The sequence below is a fragment of the Penaeus chinensis genome, chromosome 6, assembly GCF_019202785.1.
Source record: "Penaeus chinensis breed Huanghai No. 1 chromosome 6, ASM1920278v2, whole genome shotgun sequence".
Taxonomy (NCBI): domain Eukaryota; kingdom Metazoa; phylum Arthropoda; class Malacostraca; order Decapoda; family Penaeidae; genus Penaeus; species Penaeus chinensis.
In genome coordinates, this window is record NC_061824.1 from 22,953,751 (window position 1) to 22,973,081 (window position 19,331).

Below are 19,331 nucleotides of genomic sequence, written 5' to 3' on the forward strand. Positions count from 1 at the left end.
CTTAAGCAATCAGGATGAGGGTAATATGAGAGAGAACTCTGAGAGATTATTTGAGGACGAGTGAGGCTGTGTGAGGGACGTCGTTTATAAGGTAAAGGTGTGTGTGTGTGTGTGTGTGTTTGTGTGTGTGTGTGTGTGTGTGTGTGTGTGTGTGTGTGTGTGTGTGTGTGTGTGTGTGTGTGTGTTTTGTATGTGTGAACTTAGTTTGGTGTACTGAATGCCAGTAGGGGAATGGGGAGCAGAGGTAGAATGAATTGGCAGAAGCGAGGGACACTTAAAACCATGGTATGGTTGTGTGGTTTCATCTGGCGCTGTGGTTGGCACTTTGTGTGTGTGGTAGCAGAACCTTACAATGTGGGACTGTGTGCTGTGGATCTGATAGAGCCGACGGTGTTAATAGTAGATTGTATAGTGTTTTTATAGCGAATATGGTGTTGTGACAGCGTATACAGCGCAACGGCAGAGGTAATGGGGCTGTGGTAGAGTTTATAGTACTATGGGGAAGTTATTGGTGCTGTGGTAGATACACAAGGTACGAGTGTTATGAGCGTGGCGTAGCTAGTGCATTGCTGTCAACGACTAACATTTCTCTTCGCGACCTGCTCTCTCATGTTGAACCAAAAAATAGCGAAAGGAAAAAGAAATAGTAATGATGGTAAACAAAAATGGCAGACGTATGGGAAAGCACATGAGGAGTGCGAAAGATAATGAGGTAGATACAGAATGAAGCAGCGTCACGAGGCAAGAAATTCGAGAGGAAAGATTTTTGAGACAGCGAGGAGTCCGAAAGGTAGTGATTCAGGGCCGGGGTTCACGAAGGCCTGTGACTGTGCTTTAGGATTCGTCTTTGGTTTTCGCTGGAGCCGCATCTCATTTCACTCTGGTAACAGAGCAGACGTTCACATCGTTATATATTATATGTGAAGATAACTGATTGCAGTTACATGATAAACTATATTCGGCAATGAATCTTAGTTCTATAATGACAATTATAATACACTTTTTATATATTTAACTGTAATTTGGGCAGCAATAGATTGTTATCATTGTGTCAGCTGTGGAAGCGCGACGCCATTTGTATTTTCGAACAGAAAATCACTGCGAATATGTAGAAAACGGATCAATTAATGGTTGACAACAAATCGGACTGAGCCTCCAAAGCCTGGTTGTCATTCCTGATGTGTGATTATCTTCACCTGTCTTTGACTCAGCAAGTTTGTCTCCGACTCCCCACGAAAATGTCTCAGACAGGTACTTTTTGTCTAAGACGCGACCGAAGTTGTAGGACAAGTGTAGACGTGTCCCACGCGCGTCTTTAAAACTACAATGCAAACTTACACAACTTTGAAGGTGATTCTGCATCGAATACGATATGAAAAACTTGAAGCCACTTTTATTTACTGTCAACCGTTAATGTAGTCATTTCCTACATTTTACTGATATTTGTTATTCATGTCCGTAAGAACTGTCTTTAATTTGTCCAGTTTATACATTCTTCTGTTGAAGAGTTTTCTGCTTTAGAAAAAATAAGGAAAGCTTCGAGGCCTCTTTTGATAAATTGGCAAACGTTAATTGAGCCCTCCCCTTCATTCCATTGCCATGTTTTATTGAAAAATACAAACAGCAGCGCCCGCCCTTACAACTGATGCTCTGACAACAGACATAGGGATTCTACATCACATCCAGATACACTAAATGTGTAATATTACTGTTACAACAGGGGTTTCATTTCAGCTTTTTCTTGGGGGGCAAGATTAGCGAGCGAAGTGAGCATTTTAAGCAACAACCAGAGGTATAAAGGTGTGCTTTAGCCAAAAAAAAGCAAGGGAATATGGCTTTAGGGGGGGGGGGGGACAAGCCAGAGGTTGAGGGAGGCAATCTGAGTCTTGGGGGCAAAATCTCCCCCCATATGACGCCCCTGCGTTATAATATAAGCAAGATGTATTGCCATATTTACCTTATTACAGTAGATTCTCAAAATATGGTCTAAAACGACATAAATGTTTGCATTAACTGCGAGATGTGGCAACAGGGCAGATCATGGACAAAATCGCAAAGAGCAGTCATAGGCCTTTCGTGAATAATTATCAGGAAGGAAAAACAGTAAGCAAGGTCAGGAGAGGAAAGCCGCGAGATGGTGAAGCTGGACGTACGCCATTAGTGAGGCAGGCCTTTGGAAGTGATAGTGAAGCAGGTGATGAGAAGGAAAGATAGTGTGAAAGGTCAAACAGGGAGATTTACGTGGTTATCCATCTGTCTGTCAGTTGGTCTCTGTCTCTCTCCCTCCCTCCCTCCCTCCCTCCCTCCCTCCCCTCTCTCCCCCCCCCCTCCCTCCTTCCCTTGTTCTCACCCCCCTCTCACTCTCTATCCATCCATCCATCCATCTCACTATCTATCTATCTCTGTAAGTCTCTGCCCGCAAGAGCATCACCTTTAAACGATATTATTCGGATCTCGTCATTTTGCTCTATATACAACCGAGGGAGTAAGTCTCAGTTTAAGATCGATGAAATTCGCTTCCATGATTACCTTGTTTCCTTTTTAAGGGGAGGAGGGAGAAGAAGACGATGAGGTAGATAGATAGATAGATAACATGGGAGTAAAAGAGGGAGCATTGAACAGACAGAGACAGAGAAGTAAGGGAAAACAAGCAGACACAGACAAACAGACAGACAGACAGAGACAGAAACACACACACACACACACAGGCGCGGAAAAAAATGAGGGGAGACAGCTGGTCCTCATCGTGCAGCAGCGTCGGAAATCGTATTGAACCATCTCCCGACCACCCACGCCTGAACTATCGATGCACTGCCGCTCCACCCATGCACATTTCTCCTCCCTCCCTCCCCTCCGCCAACCCATTACCCATTACCCATTGTTCATTGCCCAGTGCCCTCTTTTCCCCATTTTTCGTCCTTTCATTCCCCTCCTCCCTTCGTGTAATTACGTTTAATGGGGCTTGTTTATCTTTTACCTATTTCTTCTCTGTTTCTACCATTATGCATTTGCTGAGACGCCCAATTTCCTTTTCTTTCTTCGTTGATGATTTTTGTGTATATGTACTTCCTTTCAATCTATGCACACTATGCACTCCCCTCTCCCCACGTAACCCATTATCCTCTCTCTCCCATTTTCCTTTCCTTTTCCTCTCTTCTCAATTGCTTATTTGTAATGGGTCTGCCTCTCTTTCTCTCTCTCTCTCTCTCTCTCTCTCTCTCTCTCTCTCTCTCTCTCTCTCTCTCTCTCTCTCTCTCTCTCTCTCTCTCTCTCTCTCTCTCTCTCTCTCTCTGTCTCTCTCTCTCTGTCTCTCTCTCATTCTCTCTCTCTCTCTCTCTCTCTCTCTCTCTCTCTCTCTCTCTCTCTCTCTCTCTCTCTCTCTTGTCTTCCTCTTTCACTCCCCATTTCCCCTCCGTTCTCCCCATCCCCCCCCCTCCTCCCCAACGTCTCCTTACACTTGTACTGTCAATGTACATATTTACATCTCTACCTGTACAGACTTCCCCATCCTCATGGTTCACCCGTTCCCTACTGCCTCATTAACCCCTGGGATATTTACTCCCCCATTCACACACCTCTTGAGCGTCGTCCTTTCCCAGTCATGCACCCATTACCCCCACTCAGCTCATGTAATGTATAATATCTACGTATATTTTGTTTGTCTATCCCTGCACATGACTCCCCTTCCGCCTCTCCCCTCTTCCCTTCCCCTTTTCCCTTCCCCTCTCCCCCTCCTCTATACCTTCTTCCCTTCCCCTCCTCTCTACCCCCTCCCTCTCCCCTCTTCCCTTCCTCTATACCTTCTTCTCTTGCCTTCTCCCCTCTTCCCTTCTCCCCACTCCCCCTCCTATCTCCCGCCTCCCCGTCCCCTCTTCCCTCCCCCTCTCCCCTCCACATTACTCCATTAGCCCCATTAACCCATGCTTATTATATATCTCTAAACACACTGCCTCTTCTCACTAAGGAATCGCCATACCATTTTGGTCTCTAAGTAAACTGCCGTAAAGCTTAAGTTGGAATGCAGCGCTGGGAGTTTTTTCCCGCCTTTCTCTCTTAGCATTTAATTATGTATGGGTCTGTCTGTTGGCTTGTGTTTTGTGCTGTTATTAAAGGAAACACTTGAGGCGAAAGGCTCGTGAGGATGTACGCGTGTTGATCCAGACACATGTGTACGCATGTACACACACACACACACACAGTACTAACGCCCCCCCCCCCCCTCCCACAGGTGCCCCCGCGACGAGGACAGCGGCAGCGTGGGGTCATGCAGCCCCCCTCCCTCCCCCCTGGCTGCCGTACCCCCTCCTCCCGCACCCCAGCCCCCAGCTGACACAGAGGCCCCGGCCCTCCCCGTGCCGCCCGCCCCCCCCGGCTCCCCCCCGGGCGCCGCGCCGCACGCCGGGCTCACCCTGGCGGGCCTGATGGGGCTGCCGCTGCCGCCGCTCGGCGCCGCGGACGCGCTCGAGCTGGGCCAGGTGTCGGCGCAGGGGGGGGAGGGGGGCGAGGCGGAGCTGGACCCCGGCGTGGCCGAGCTGCTCGGCTCCGGCGAGGAGCGCTCGGCGGCGCTGCGCACGTCGCAGCGCTTCTACCTGCGCCTCGTGCAGTGGCTGGGCCGCAAGCGGCGCCCGGGCCGGACGCCCAAGTCGGCCGAGCACCACGCCAAGGTCCACTACGGACTGCGCACCGACGTGGCCACCCATGACCCCAAGACGGCCCGCAAGCGCTTCGCCGACCTCCTGCGGCGCGCCGCGCGCGGGGGTTCATGGGAGGAGGGCCGCACGCTGCTGGCGCAGCAGGAGAGCGGCTACTCGTCCCCCAACATCTCCGCGCAGCACACGCCCACGGCGCACCACCGCCTCGTCAACCCGCCCGGCTACATGCGGCGCTCGCTCGAGCTGTCGCCGCAGCGCGCGCCTTCCACGCGGCCGCGCATGTCGCTGCCGGCGGACCACCTGCGGCGCACGCTGGACGGCCGCTTCTCCGTGCAGGCCGCCGAGCGCCGCCGCCGCCTGTCGCGCGGCAAGACCATCAGCCAGGACGAGGGCTTCCCGCCCGCCGCCGCGTCGACGCCCCAGGACGGCGGCGGCGGCGCGCGGCCCAACACGCCGCTGGCGCCGAGCGCGCGGCGCATGTCGCGGCCGGGGTCGTCGAGCCGCGAGGAGAGCACGGGCGAGGAGAGCGGCTTCGAGGAGGAGGAGCCCGTGGAGGTGCGCGTGCCGCCCCGGGTGCTGGAGGAGCGCCGCGACTCGGGCGCCTCCACGACGCAGGTCACGGGCAGCCACGACCCGCTGGCGGAGTGGGCCATCCAGTGGGACCAGCTGCGCTTCGGCCACGTGCTGCGCCGCGGCTCCACCACCAACATCTACAGGTAGGCCCAGGTCGTGCTGCTGCCGTCGGGAGCACTCCAGTTGTCAGTATCACTGCTGCTGAAATTGCCGTTCATGTTGTCATGATGATTATTCCTTGCATTGCTATCAGGCCGCCCCCTAACGCCCTTCCTTCCACAGGGGCCGCTGGCACGGCGACGTGATGATCCACACCTTCGACGGGTCCGACGCGGGCACGGAGCGCCGCTTCTGGGCGCTCGTGTCCAGCCTGTCCATGATCCGCCATGAGAACATCGTCCTGTTCATGGGCGCGTGCATGGCGCCGCCCCACCTCGCCATCGTGACGGGCGTGCGGCGGGGGATGTCCCTGCACCAACACACCTCCTCCAGGGGCTCCATCCCCTACCCCTCCAGGGTCAACATCGCCAGACAGGTGGGTGCGCCGTCGCGGCCGAGGACGGAGCTCGCGTCATCGACGTTATTTTATTATCACTGTTATACCATTGAAATAATCACTATTATTGTCATCTTACCACCATATTTATGAATATTATCATTATCATCATCATTATCACCATTATTGCCTTACCGATCGATTTATTTCATCTTTTAGTTCCTGTTCACCTCGCAGATGATATAAGCGCCCAAAGAACGTCTTTTGTTATCGCTGTCATATCGTGGAACAACTCAAAAATGACGGTTCCTTTTTAATTTCGTTTCTTGCTGTATTATAATACCGTAGCTTTTATGCATTTTATTCAGCCATTCAGATGTATATTCAGGCAGTTTCATCTCCCATAGGTTTATTCATTTATCTTGTTCAAGCTCCATTAATTTATGTCTTTATCCAAACATATCCATTCCACTATCCAGTATTCATAAATTCACAAGCGTACACATTCTTTCGTGCATTACTTGCTCATTCACACACGCATCTACCCATTCACCATCATTCCACCTTTTTATCTATTCCCTCGTTCTCCCTTCACCTCCTTCCTTCCCTTTCCCCTTTGCCACATCTTCCCTCCCTACTTCCCTCCCTCCCTCCGTACCTCCCTTCTTCCCTCCCTACCCAAGTCACTCATCTTCCTTCTCTCCTACCCTCCCTCCCTTCCTCCCCCTTGCCACGCCACTCAGCTTCCCTCCCTCTTCAAGTCTCTTATCCTCCCTCCCTCCCTCCTTCCCTCCCTCGCCGAGCCACTTACCTTCCCATCCTCTTCTTCGCCGACCACTTTCCGAATTTCCTCTTTCCTTCATCGCCCGCCACTTACCTCCCCTCCATCTTTCCCTCCTTCACCAAGCCACTCATCTCCTCTCTCCTCCTCCCTCTCTCCCTCCCTCACCAGCATACTCCTCCCTCCCCCTTCCCTCCTTCCCTCCCTCCCATCCAGGCTACTCACCCTCCCTCCCCCACAGGTCGCGCAGGCCATGTCGTACCTGCACTCTCGCGGGATCATCCATGGCCGCCTCAACTCTCGCAATGTTTTCCTCGAAGCCAAGATCAAGCTGAGTCTCCTCGACCACAGCATGGCGGAGTCGTCGCCGGCGGGAGAGGACACGGGGTGCCTGGCGCAGGGGCTCCTCACTTACTTGCCTCCTGAGGTACGTCAGGCTGAAGATGGTCTTGTGTTTGATTATATGGTCGTTTGTTTTTTTAGAAGGGAGCGATGGCGGACGGCGTGAGAAGCGGAGACCGCGGACGCGATGCCAGTCCTCGCCTTCTTTTGAATTTGATGGCAGTCGTGCGGTTTCCGTTGGCCGATCGGTTAGGATTTTAGATATTAAGATTAAATTTAGTCTTCTGATTATGTGATTACTACTCATAGGAGTGACCACGGAATGTTCTGGACCAACACTTATAGGCTAATGAATTATCTATTGAACTATCTACCAGTGGCTTCTTGACGTCTCATAACTCGGTGACTGTCGCTGCATGACGAAAAGAAAAACTAGCATAACACTGTGACCTTTCATGACTCCAGAGAAGCCCCACTACTAATGATGTAACTATCCATGGCTAGCGAAGCACCCTGTGACCTCTCATGACTCATTGAAGCAACCTGTGACCTCTCATGACATATTGAAGCGACCTGTGACCTCTCATGACTTCCCACAGATGATGCGGACCGTGGTCGTGGCTCCGCCCCAGGTCACCGTCAGCGCCCCGGCCCACCCAGCAGTCAGACGTGTACATGTACGGGACGCTGCTGTACGAGCTGTTCGCCGAGGCCACGCCCTTCGCCTCACAGCACCCCCACGCGGTCATCCTGCAAGTGAGCAAGGGGAGGCAGCCGCCCACGGGGGAGCTGCAGTGCACGCAGAACCTGAAGGTGAGTGGGGGGAGATGGGGGAGGGGGGCAAGGGTGGGGAATGAGAGGGAAAGCCGAGTGGGCCAAGGTGCATGGGAGGGGAAGGGGGGGGGGCAAAGGTGGTGGGTGCATGGGGGGAGGGGGAGGGGAAAGGGCAGCGGTGAGTGGGGTGCGTGGGAAGGAAAGGGGTGCGGGAGGGAGGGAGGGAGGGAGGGAGGGGGAGGCAGAGGTAGGTAGAAAGTGGGGCAGTGCAAGGAAGGGAGTGATAGATGGAGGTGGGGGGGAGGGGGTGGAATAGGGAGGGGGAGATGAGAAGTATTAGATGAATAGGAGACGAAAGGGAAGGGAGAGGGAGAGGAAGAAAAAAAAGGAAGAGGCAAAGGCAGGGAGTAAAGGTGCAAGAAGAGGGAGATGGAGCAAAAGAGAAGGATGGAGGGAGTTGGAGGAGAGAGGGAGCCGGAGGGATGGAGGAAGAGGGAAGGAGGAAGGGAACGGAAGGAATAGAGATGGAGGGAGAGGGAAGGAGGAAGGGAACGGAAGGAATAGAGATGGAGGGAGAGGGAAGGAGGAAGGGAACGGAAGGAATAGAGATGGAGGGAGAGGGAAGGAGGAAGGGAACGGAAGGAATAGAGATGGAGGGAGAGGGAAGGAGGAAGGGAACGGAAGGAATAGAGATGGAGGGAGAGGGAAGGAGGAAGGGAACGGAAGGAATAGAGATGGAGGGAGAGGTCGAAAACGGTAAGGAAAGGAGATTGAGAAATGGGGAGAAGTGGAAAGAGGGAAAAGTAAAGACTAGAGGGCGAAAGGAAGGGAAGAGGGGGAAAGAAGAGAAAGGGAAGGGAAAGCCAAAGCTTAAAGGAAGAGGGATAAAAAAGGAGGATGAGAGGAGGACAAGAGCAGTGATATAGATATATATAAACCGAATCAGCCAGAAGTAAAATAAGATATATGTAAGAAAAAACATATGAACGAAGCTAAATTAGAAAATGAATTGGCAACAGAACTTAAATATAACTCAAAATATTTCTCATGACTCGAGCCGAGATTCCTCATCATAACATTTTCACAACAATCGTTTAAATCAATTTCTGGAATCCTGGCAATACTTTTATATATTTTTGTGTTATTTTTGTTATTGTTTTCTTTTAGAAATCCCCTTTTCTGTCTTATTCCTTTAGCATATGAATTATTAGAAAATAAAGATCCTCCATCTTTTTCATTTTTTGAATTTAATTCTTTCACTGATCTCTCAAATCTTACATGCAATCATTCCCTTGCATTACGTCTTTTAGTAAAAAAAAAAAATCCAGCCGATCATCTGCTCATAAATCCTTATGAAAATTCGCCCTCTAAAAATCCTGTAGAAGAATCCAAAGAATTAATCGGTCCACCAAATTTCATACTTCTTCTTCAGCAAATCCTTCTTTCAGAAATATTATCATATTATCATTTTTTTTTTTTTTTTTTTTTTTTTTTTGTCACAATCCTCTCTCCCAATCCAGTCTCATTAAAAGTCCTTCCGACATCTTTCTTCAACCAACAAAAAAATCCTTCTAATCCCAAATTCCTTCTGCTCAAAAGGTCCTTGTAATCGAATTCCTCCGGCTCCCGAGGCCCTTGTGACAGACCCTCCACACAGGAGGACGGGTCTTCCGTCAAACATTTCTAGTCGAAAAAATCCTTAGACTCAAAAGATCCTTCGAATAAAAGTCCTCCAGATCAAACATCCTTCACATGGAGGTTCTTCTAATCAAAATAATCCTTCAAATCAAATTCCATCAGCTCCCGAGGCCCTTGTGACAGACCCTTCCTCCTCCGCAGACCCTGATCGGCGAGTGCTGGGACTCCGAGCCTGCGCAGCGCCCAATCTTCCCGGACATCCTGCGCACCCTCCAGCAGACGCTGTCCCTGCACCGCGCCCACTCCACGTCCGAGCCCGAGAGACTGAACCGCATAGGACTCTCCGGCAGGATCTCTTGCTGACAGGAGTTCGGGCGGCCTCCTCCTCCGGGAAGGTCGCTCACGGAGGAGACGATTGCGGACTCCCTGGCCGGCGAACACTTCTTGAAGCTTCCTTGAGACGCAGGAAGGAGGAAGGATGGAGATGGCATGAAGGAAACAAAAAGGAGGAGAAGAAAACGAGAGGGAGGAGAAGAAAGGGAGAAGAAAACGAGAAGGAGAAGGAAGGAAGAAGCAAACGAAAAAAGGAAGGAAGGAAGGAAGTGTTCGTCCCCGGGCATGTGTGCCAGAGTCCCGCATGGCCGCCCGACATGACACGCCCACGCCCATGCCCTTCGCCCGCCCACATTGCCGGCCTCCCTCGCTGACCCACATGTGGAAGCAGAACAAAAGAACTTCGAGACTCGTAAGGAGGTCGATGCACGGAGGTCAGAAATGAATGTGGGCCAAAAAAAAAATAGATTAAAAAGACAGAGAGAAAGACAAATGAAAAAAAAAATGTCTGCATGTGTTGTATGTGTCAATCAAGCGTAAATAAGACAGGTCAAGTACTTTTTTCTGTCTTGATTGTGTCTGACACTATTACCAAATCTCTCGTAACCAAAGATTTTTTTAAAGATGTGTACTGCTCTTGACACTAATTAGTTTTTTTTCTGTTACGAAGAAAAAAGGGATGAAATGAAATAATGTAGCGTAAGATAAAGATATATTATCTCACAACCGAGCCAGAAGTAGATTACCTCTATAAAAGTGTTTATAAGGTTTTGTGAAAGTAAACAAGTTTTGTATTAGCGATCTCTACATGGCAGGCGGCCGGGAGAGAGATGCCTATAGTACTTTTAAGATGAATATCTGTTTACCTCACTCGCTCAATGTCCTCGAAAGTCAGAAATAGAAGAGAAATATGAAATACATTAAAAACTAGCTAGTCTTTACAAAAAATATCTTCCACGTACCAAAGTTTACAGTTCCAGCCCATCAAGTTTTCCGCCTTTTTATCATTTTTCTCTGATGGGGATGTCGGCGCATCTCCTTCTTCATCTGTCTTCCACCAGCTCAAGGGTGACACGGGAAAGGCGACCGACAGAGCCGCTTAAGAGCCACACGAAAGCCCACTTAATTTAGAGTGAACTAGGATCTACGAGAGGCCATATATATATAAACCCTTTCGGGAATCCCAAACAAAGGGTTCCAGTCCCCCGTTCCTCCATCAGAAGGAATCGGATCCCCCGCGGGAGAACCAGATCCTCACCTCGAGTATTAGGTCACAGAACGAATGGCAAATGGCTCTCAAGGGCGGCTCTTTCGACTGTCCTTCTCGCTGTTCCTTAGAACAATAAGAGTGTAGTTTAATACTCTCAACAATCCGAATTCTGTTCGCTGATAACGCAATAGACGAGAGATTGTTATTGTCATAGCCTAGTGTTGCGATCTCTAAGACTCGGATATTTAGTCACAAAACTGATGCTGAGCATTGATAATGATACAGTAAGAGAATATTATGCATATTTTCGGGTTATTATCATTAGATTTTTTCCTTAGGAAAGCATAAGTTTTTTTTTCATCTAAAGTAGCTAATAAAAATAGGTTAACTTATTAACATTTATCGAAAATGTTTATGCATCTCTATAGACCAAAGAATAAAGTTTATTCATCATAATCATCATTCAAAGATATCGATTTTTATACCAGAGTTAGTCCAGTGTAATACAATACTGGTTCTTGTTGTAGCGTAGCCAACGGGGAGGGGGTTGGGGAGGGGGGAGACGAGCGCATTTGAAAGTGCTAAAATCTCTTGCACGATTTCTCTTGTTTCAGCTCAACTAAAAGCTAGCTTCTAATTCTATTGAACTTTTTATCAATCGTTCGAATTATATTTAATGACAATAATTAGGCCTCTGTGTAAGGATGGAATGAGTGTTCTGTGTTTTCAGAACTGTGACGCATAGACGGGATTCAGACTATGTATGCTATATACTGCAGAAGCCTTTCTTCACTGTAAATACAACCAGACACCGTGACATGTTTGAAGTGACTTCACTCCTTGCACACACACACACACACACACACACACACACACACACACACACACACACACACACACACACACACACACACACACACACACACACACACACACACATACACATACACATACACATATACACACACACACTCACGCATATACGTAACACACACACACATATATATACGTATATACATACTTGTTATCTTGAGCCGATCCCATGTTATCCAGTGTAATCTGGTGTCTCTCTACATTTAATGGGTATCCCACTGAATATTGTTTTGAATCAAAATGCAAAAGGGATTTTTTATATATATGAAGGTAGAGAATGCTGCTTTTTACTGCGAATTACAATTCCAGTACTTAGGTATTTTTAAATCAGTTTGCAACATGTAGCTATTTAAAATGAAGGCATTTGTAAAAAGTGATATATATCTATACATATGACTATTAGTGTATGCATTCTACTGTGAATGCTAATTCATAAAAATGGAATGAAGTATAGTACATGGCATGTATAGTACACTGATATATCGTAGATGTTCCAGCAAATCATATATATATATATATATATATATATATATATATATATATATATATATATATATATTTATATGTGTGTGTGTGTGTATATGTATATATGTATATATGTGTGTATATATATATATATATATATATATATATATATTATATATATATATATATATATATATATATTGCAATGCGTATGATAATACATATGTTACAGGTGAATACAGTAGTATCACAGCATACCATATAACATCACAGTATATATTCACTATTCAGTAGGGAAAGATGCCCATTACTTTCTCCTAGCCATTATATCTCAATCATATTGATTAGGTCCCATTATCGAAGCTGAGTCGATGACTATTTAAACTGTACCATTATCTCCGCAGTAGGCATTTTCCTTAAGCTAAGTTGCGAATTCCCTTCACAGTTTCTGAAGACGAACTGTGAAGTAATGTGTCTTGTGTCCGTCTGCCTTTTCGTTTCTTCTAGTCAGCGAAACAGCGGGCCTTTCCTCGTTTATTCTACCGTTCTGTTCTGTAGAAAACCTGTTCTGTAGATACTGTACTGTCAGTATCAGTGCCAAAGATGTTCTTTCCCGCAAGGCAGCCAAGATGGGGGTTGAAAGGAGACGGTCTCATTGCCAGGGGCGACTGTGAGTGTTCTTCCGTCTATTTTCTTGTGCATTGTGCGTCCACCTATCTCGGAGAAGTATATTTTATCCTTCTCCTTCTGTTGTCTGCTTCATCTCTCTTTCGCTGTCTTTCTCTCTCTCTCTCTCTCACTCTCTCTCTCTCTCTCTCTCTCTCTCTCTCTCTCTCTCTCTCTCTCTCTCTCTCTCTCTCTCTCTCTCTCTCTCTAACTCTCTCACTCTCTGTCTATTTATCTATCTATCTATCTATCTATCTCTCGGTCGATTTATTTCAATTTATCTATATCTGTCTATCAGGCTTTCTCTTTCTGGGAAACTATGTTACCGCTTTGTTGATAACAAGATAACCTGATTACAGTATTAATAACATGTTAACTACAGGAGTGTACAAGTATTTGGTATAAGGGGAAATCGAGATTCCGTTATGATGATCTGAATTTTCGTTGTGGCAAACATAGATGGCGGTAAGTTTGTTATACGATCACTGTTGTCAGTTATAAAAATAACCATGACAGATAAGTGTATAACTACGATTGTTACATGACCACATTTGAAGTCATGAAGTCAAATTTATAAGAAAACAGATTTTCTATAACATGTCGTTTTAAGAATATTTTTTTGAAGTTAATTAAGAAATGTTTCTGTTTTGATATGTAAGGTAATTTAATTAATTGTTATGTTTAAGTTATTACTGTTGTTTGCCTCCAAGGAAAAAAAATATCTGACGTATTTTTCCCTGAGGCGTTATAAAGACATAGATTTTTAAGTTCAAATTGCACAAAAATAGATATTCAGTTATCATCAGCAGAATATTGTTCAAGAGACTAAATCTGTATTGTAGACTGATGTTTAACTTTATTCTTTTTATTATTATGATTATTATCGTAGTCAACATCATAATTTGGACAACTGAAACCAAAGCATTTATACAGACATGTTTTGTATGTGTGTACAATGACCAGTTTTATAAGATAACTTAGTTACACTCATAAGTATGGTTAAAGTTTAGCCTTAAGTTTATTATGTTAATGTGCCCTCTCTCACTCTTCTTCCTTTTCCAAATCATGACAATAAGATCTATTCCTTAACAATCATTAATTAGTCACACGGTTTTTGCCTCTCTAGTCGAAAATCATATGATGTAAGTATGTTTATTGATCCTTATGTATAACGCATCTAGGATATCCCAATATTAAGCTCGGTGACCAAAGATTACAAGCGTAAAATGTGTTTACAAAGGTATGGAATGTTTTTGTAAAAAAGGCCTTATTGTGTAAGCAAACAAATTAATAAATAAATAAAAGCAGGGAAAAAGACAACACAAAAGGAAGTGAAAGAGGAATTTGTTGAATTTCTAAATGCAAATCACAACAGCAACAAAAAAACAAAGAAAATGAAGAAAAGTTTATGTTTTAAATCAGTGAATGACTTAAAGACATATAATACACATTTCATTCTGTATATTAATGAAATCTCTCCCGCAGTGTCAGATGAGAAACAAATCGTGTTAATGTGATGTAAAATACAGTCTTTTAAAAGAAACCCCCAAAAAATAAAATAAAAAAACTGTTAATTCCACTGTTGAATGTTAACAATGGCGAAGATTAAACTATATGGTGCGGTGTTGAATTGTGTGTGAATATTTTGTATATCAGTGTCTGTCTCATATAGTTAACTTAAAAGATAAAAAAATGATGGACGTTCTTCAAGTTGTAAACATGTTTGATTCGTGTTCTGTTCCTGCGCTAAACGTTCCTTCTTTCTGTCTCTCCTTTTGAACATAAACTATATATATTTTTTTTTTTTTTTTTTTTTTTTTTTTTTTTTTTTTTTTTTTTTTTTTTTTTTTTTTACTTCTCTTGTTCTTCATGCTCTTATTCGTCTTCGTTATGAAAATTCTCATTTTTTATTCAATGGATGATGGAGATGTTCATGTGTCATTTTTTATTTATGTTTTTACGTTTATTATCAGCAGTTATTATTAGTACTGTTATCCTTATAATTGTTTTCGCTTTACATGAGATTATCAGTATTAATATCTTCATTATTAATATTATTATTATTAATAGTATTATCATCATCATCACTAGCATTGTTATTGCCATTAACATTACTATCATTATCATTATTAGCAGTACTGTTAGCATTATCATAATGATAATTATTATTATCACTGTTTATTATTATTATTATTATTATTATTATTATTATTATTATCATTCTCATTATTATTATTATTATTATTATTATTATTGTTCTTATTACTATTATTATTATTACATTTATTATTATTATTATTATTATTCTCATTATTATTATTATTATTATTATTATTATCATCAATCATCATTATTATTATTATTATTATTTTTATTATCATCATTATCATTATCATTATTATTAATATTATTATCAAGAATATCATTATCATTATCGCTATCATTAGTATTATCATGATTATTATCATTATTATAATCACCACTATAATTAATATCATTATTATTAACATTATTATTATACTCACTCTTATCTGTATTACCATTATCATATCTATTATTACCTCTTCTACAGTTGTCATTATCATCACCATATTATTATGATCAATATATCCTTTATTATCTTCTTTATCATTATCATCATTATTATTACTGAGCCAGCACGAGGACGAGGCGGCCGGGAGGAAATGAATCACAAAGCTACACGCCACTGGTTATCCCTTGCTCAAATTTGTTCATTATTGCTATTATTACTTTTTATTATCATTGCTTTGGTTTTCTTCTTTTTTCACTTTCAGTTTGATGTTTCATCCATGTATCGGTGTATTTTTTTTCGATTTATTTAGCTTTTATAATTTCGTTTATTACTATTATTATCATATTATCATTATCATTGCCGTTATCATTATTTTCTTATCAAGGTTACCATAATTATTAGTATCAGTAGTACAGAAGTAAAAATCTTATTATTATCATTATTATTATCATTATTATTATTATTATTATTATTATTATTATCATTATTATCATCATTATCATTAGCATTATCATTATTATCATCATCATCATCGTCATTGTCATTGTCATTGTCATTGCCATCATCATTAGCATTATCAATATCTGTGTTAGTATCATATCATCATCATCATTATTGCTATTATTACTTTTATTTTAAGAAATTTTGTTGATTATTTTTTTTATTGTATTATTATTTTTTTATTTGTTATTTTTGTTTTTATTATTATTATTTTTTTTTTTTTTTTTTTTTTGTCATGAACACCATCGCCATTTTTTAACTTTTCTGAAACCTTTGTATTAACGTTTCAAAAAGTGTCGAAGTTGCTCTGAATAAGTTGCCATTCAAGAAAAGAAAATAATAGGCTCGTTATCTCGTCTGTAAAATGCACAGAGCGTTACCATTACTGAATTAGTAAAATTATATTAGTAATTATTTATACACAGTAGTAAGAATGACTTTATTTGCGTGAAATTTGAGCCGCCTTTCAGAGCAGTTCAGACAAAGAAGCCATTTAGATTTTAATTTCAGACAAATTTCAGAAGTCCAAACTGTAAGGTTGTGAGCATAGTTTTGAGGCTGTAGGTCATATGTTAATCTTTTCTTAAAGAGTAATTGTGTTTTGTGAACACAGATGTTTATCATACATTCTATATAATGTTAAATGATGTATGAAATCCTATATTTTCTTATTGTTGTAACTATTTGTACCTACTTCATTGTAATTATAACGGGGATGAATAGAAAAAATTGCCCTAAATTTACCTGAATGTTTCTGTGTCTCCGGACAATCTCGTGGAGGCGAGACAAGGATTGAAAAAGTAGATGTGGAAACTGCTGATAAATGGATGAAACAGAATGAAGATTTTCACAATTTTCCAAGGCAGAGTTTCATTAATGTTGATAGGTATAATCTTGCCTTAAGGAATAATTTTAACAATGGAATAAAGGAAGATACATATATATTATTAATGTTACTAAGAACTACCTTGGCCTTGTGAAATGTCATATTCTTATTTACATACATTTTACCAACAGTTCAAAATGCCATCACTAGTGTTAAAGTGTATTTACAACCCATTCAATCGCCAATTAAGAGTGCATAGTCTGGACAAACCAGCAATAGGTACTTGGGTATACAAGTGTATTTCCTTCCTCACTTTTTATTTGAACTCTCTCACTTGATATTTTTTACGTAATGATAACTATGTGTTACTTCACTCACCACTGAAGCTGCTTTGAGAGATGGTGAAAGATGATGACGGTGGTGGTGAAGCTGATGGTGATGATGGTCAAAGCAGCTGCTTATTCTCACATTATACGGTTATGTGTCTCCTAAAAGTGACTTTGGTGTATTATATTTAAAGAAATCAAACCTTTTGGTGTGGTTCCGAGTGTGGGTGTGCATTGTATGTATGTCTACGTGTGTTAATGTTATTTCAAATCTTTCAAGACTGTTATACCTTTACATAAAGCTAACTTCCTATATTATATTTTTCTATAGTCATGTTTCCTATCATTTACAATAAAGTGTCATTCTGTATTTTATAATAATGCTGGTCTTTGATTGCTTCCCAAACCCTGGTTTCATGGCGATGATTATCATCATATTTTATCACTATTCTTAGTGAAATACAAAATGGGTTTTCTAATGCTCAGGGAATAGGTTTTTCATTTCACAATCATATGAAAACCAATATCTTAGCATAATGTTAATGCTAATTATTATACATTACATATTTAATTTTAGTAAAAAGGAGAAGAGAAAGAAAAAGGTGTGTATATTATATTATATAATATATATATATATATATGTATGTATATAATATCCTATTATGTTTGCGGCATCTCTCCTTTTGGTCCTTATTTTTTTATTGAGATGATAGATATATTTCTACAAATTTATATCTTACCAGAACTTTTAACAAAGCTCTACATTATATCATGAAATGATACATTCTACAATTACATTTTTTAAAATACTATTTTCACAATACATTTTTTCTGGATTATATTTTTCATAATAATAGTCTTATGATTACATATATATTTGTGTAATATATTTAGAAATTATATCATAAGAATTATGTCATAAAGACAATAATGTTAGATGTATTGCGATATCTTTTTGATTATAACTTAGCAAATTACAGAGTAAAGTATTTGAGAATTCAGAAAGCAATAAACAATTTTGCTTTTATAATAATACAAAATCCGATTATGAAGATGTTTGTAGTAAATCATAGACTGATCATAACAGCAGTATGGAGAATAAGATATTGTGAGATTCTAAAAATTATGAACGTTCTTGACTGTTATATATAAAGCAAATACTGAGTGGAATTGCTTATCGATGTTGAAATAATGTATTGTCGTTCTCAAATATTCTCTCTCTCTCATTCTCTCCTATTTCCTCTCTCTCTCTCTCTCTCTCTCTCTCTCTCTCTCTCTCTCTCTCTCTCTCTCTCTCTCTCTCTCTCTCTCTCTCCCTCTTTCTCTCTCTCTCTCTCTCTCTCTCACTTTTCATCTTAGGTGATTTAAATGACGATCTAAGTAAACCAAATGCAAAATTAAATGGGATAATTAAAAAAAACAAATTAAAACAACTTATAAAGAAGCCTACAAGGATTACAGAAAACACCTCATCCATATTAGATGTTATAATAACAAACAGACCCGATATTACACTACACGCAGACGCTGTCCCATGCCACGTTGCTGATCACGAGCTTTTAACCTTGACCTTGAATATAGTAAAGACAAAGCGAAAACCAGTCAGTAAAACCTCTCGCGACCTAACGCAGTACGATCCTCAATTAGTCTGTCAACATATTATAGCCAATGACTCGTCACTGTCAGAGATCTTAACAACTGACGACGTTGACAGACAAGTTAATATTCTTACAAACGTGATAAAGAACGGCCTCGATGCCTGCGCTCCTTTTAAAACAAAAACAGTTAGGCGTCCTCCCGCCCCCTGGATAAATGACAACATTAAGAGGGCCATAAATGATAGAAATAATACTCACAAGCTCTCAAGATAAACAGATTTGACTCCAACTTCAGGTCTGAATACTAACAAAAGAAAAAAAATGTGGAAAACACGCCTCCTGGGCGAAAACTAATTATTTTAAAAATAAGTTCAATGAATGCAAGCGATTCTGCTGTAACGTGGAAAAATAGTAAATACATTAGTGCCTAAGAAGAAACAAAATACAGACACCTCCCCAAATTCCATAAATAATACAGAATACTTTAATAACTTCTTTGCAGAAGTAGGTAGACGCACTTTTGAACAGACAACCGCCCCCACATATCAACACAACATAAACGAAAACGAACACTACAACAAACTTCTTCAAGACCGCAACCAGTAGAAGTAGAAACAATTATCCTAACAATAAAACACTTAAAAAAGACAAATTCAGTGGGAGCAGATGGAATTGCACTCGTTTCATAAACGATAGTTTACAGCAATTGCATACTATCTGACAGTAATTATTAATACATTATAG

At 41.9% G+C, this 19,331-nt stretch overlaps 2 protein-coding genes across 4 annotated transcripts in view; one reads left to right on the forward strand and one right to left on the reverse strand.

Annotated features, from left to right (window-relative positions):
* Positions 1-19,331, reverse strand: part of LOC125026290 (neuropilin and tolloid-like protein 1) — a 435,365-nt gene that overhangs the window by 309,274 nt on the left and 106,760 nt on the right. The gene's annotated exons all lie outside the window — the stretch shown is intronic.
* Positions 6,795-9,765, forward strand: LOC125026292 (kinase suppressor of Ras A-like). The gene is made up of 3 exons (XM_047614612.1): positions 6,795-6,929; positions 7,444-7,657; positions 9,458-9,765. Exons 2-3 carry the CDS (start codon positions 7,520-7,522, stop codon positions 9,617-9,619), a joined length of 300 nt encoding a protein of 99 aa, XP_047470568.1. The 5' UTR covers positions 6,795-6,929; positions 7,444-7,519; the 3' UTR covers positions 9,620-9,765.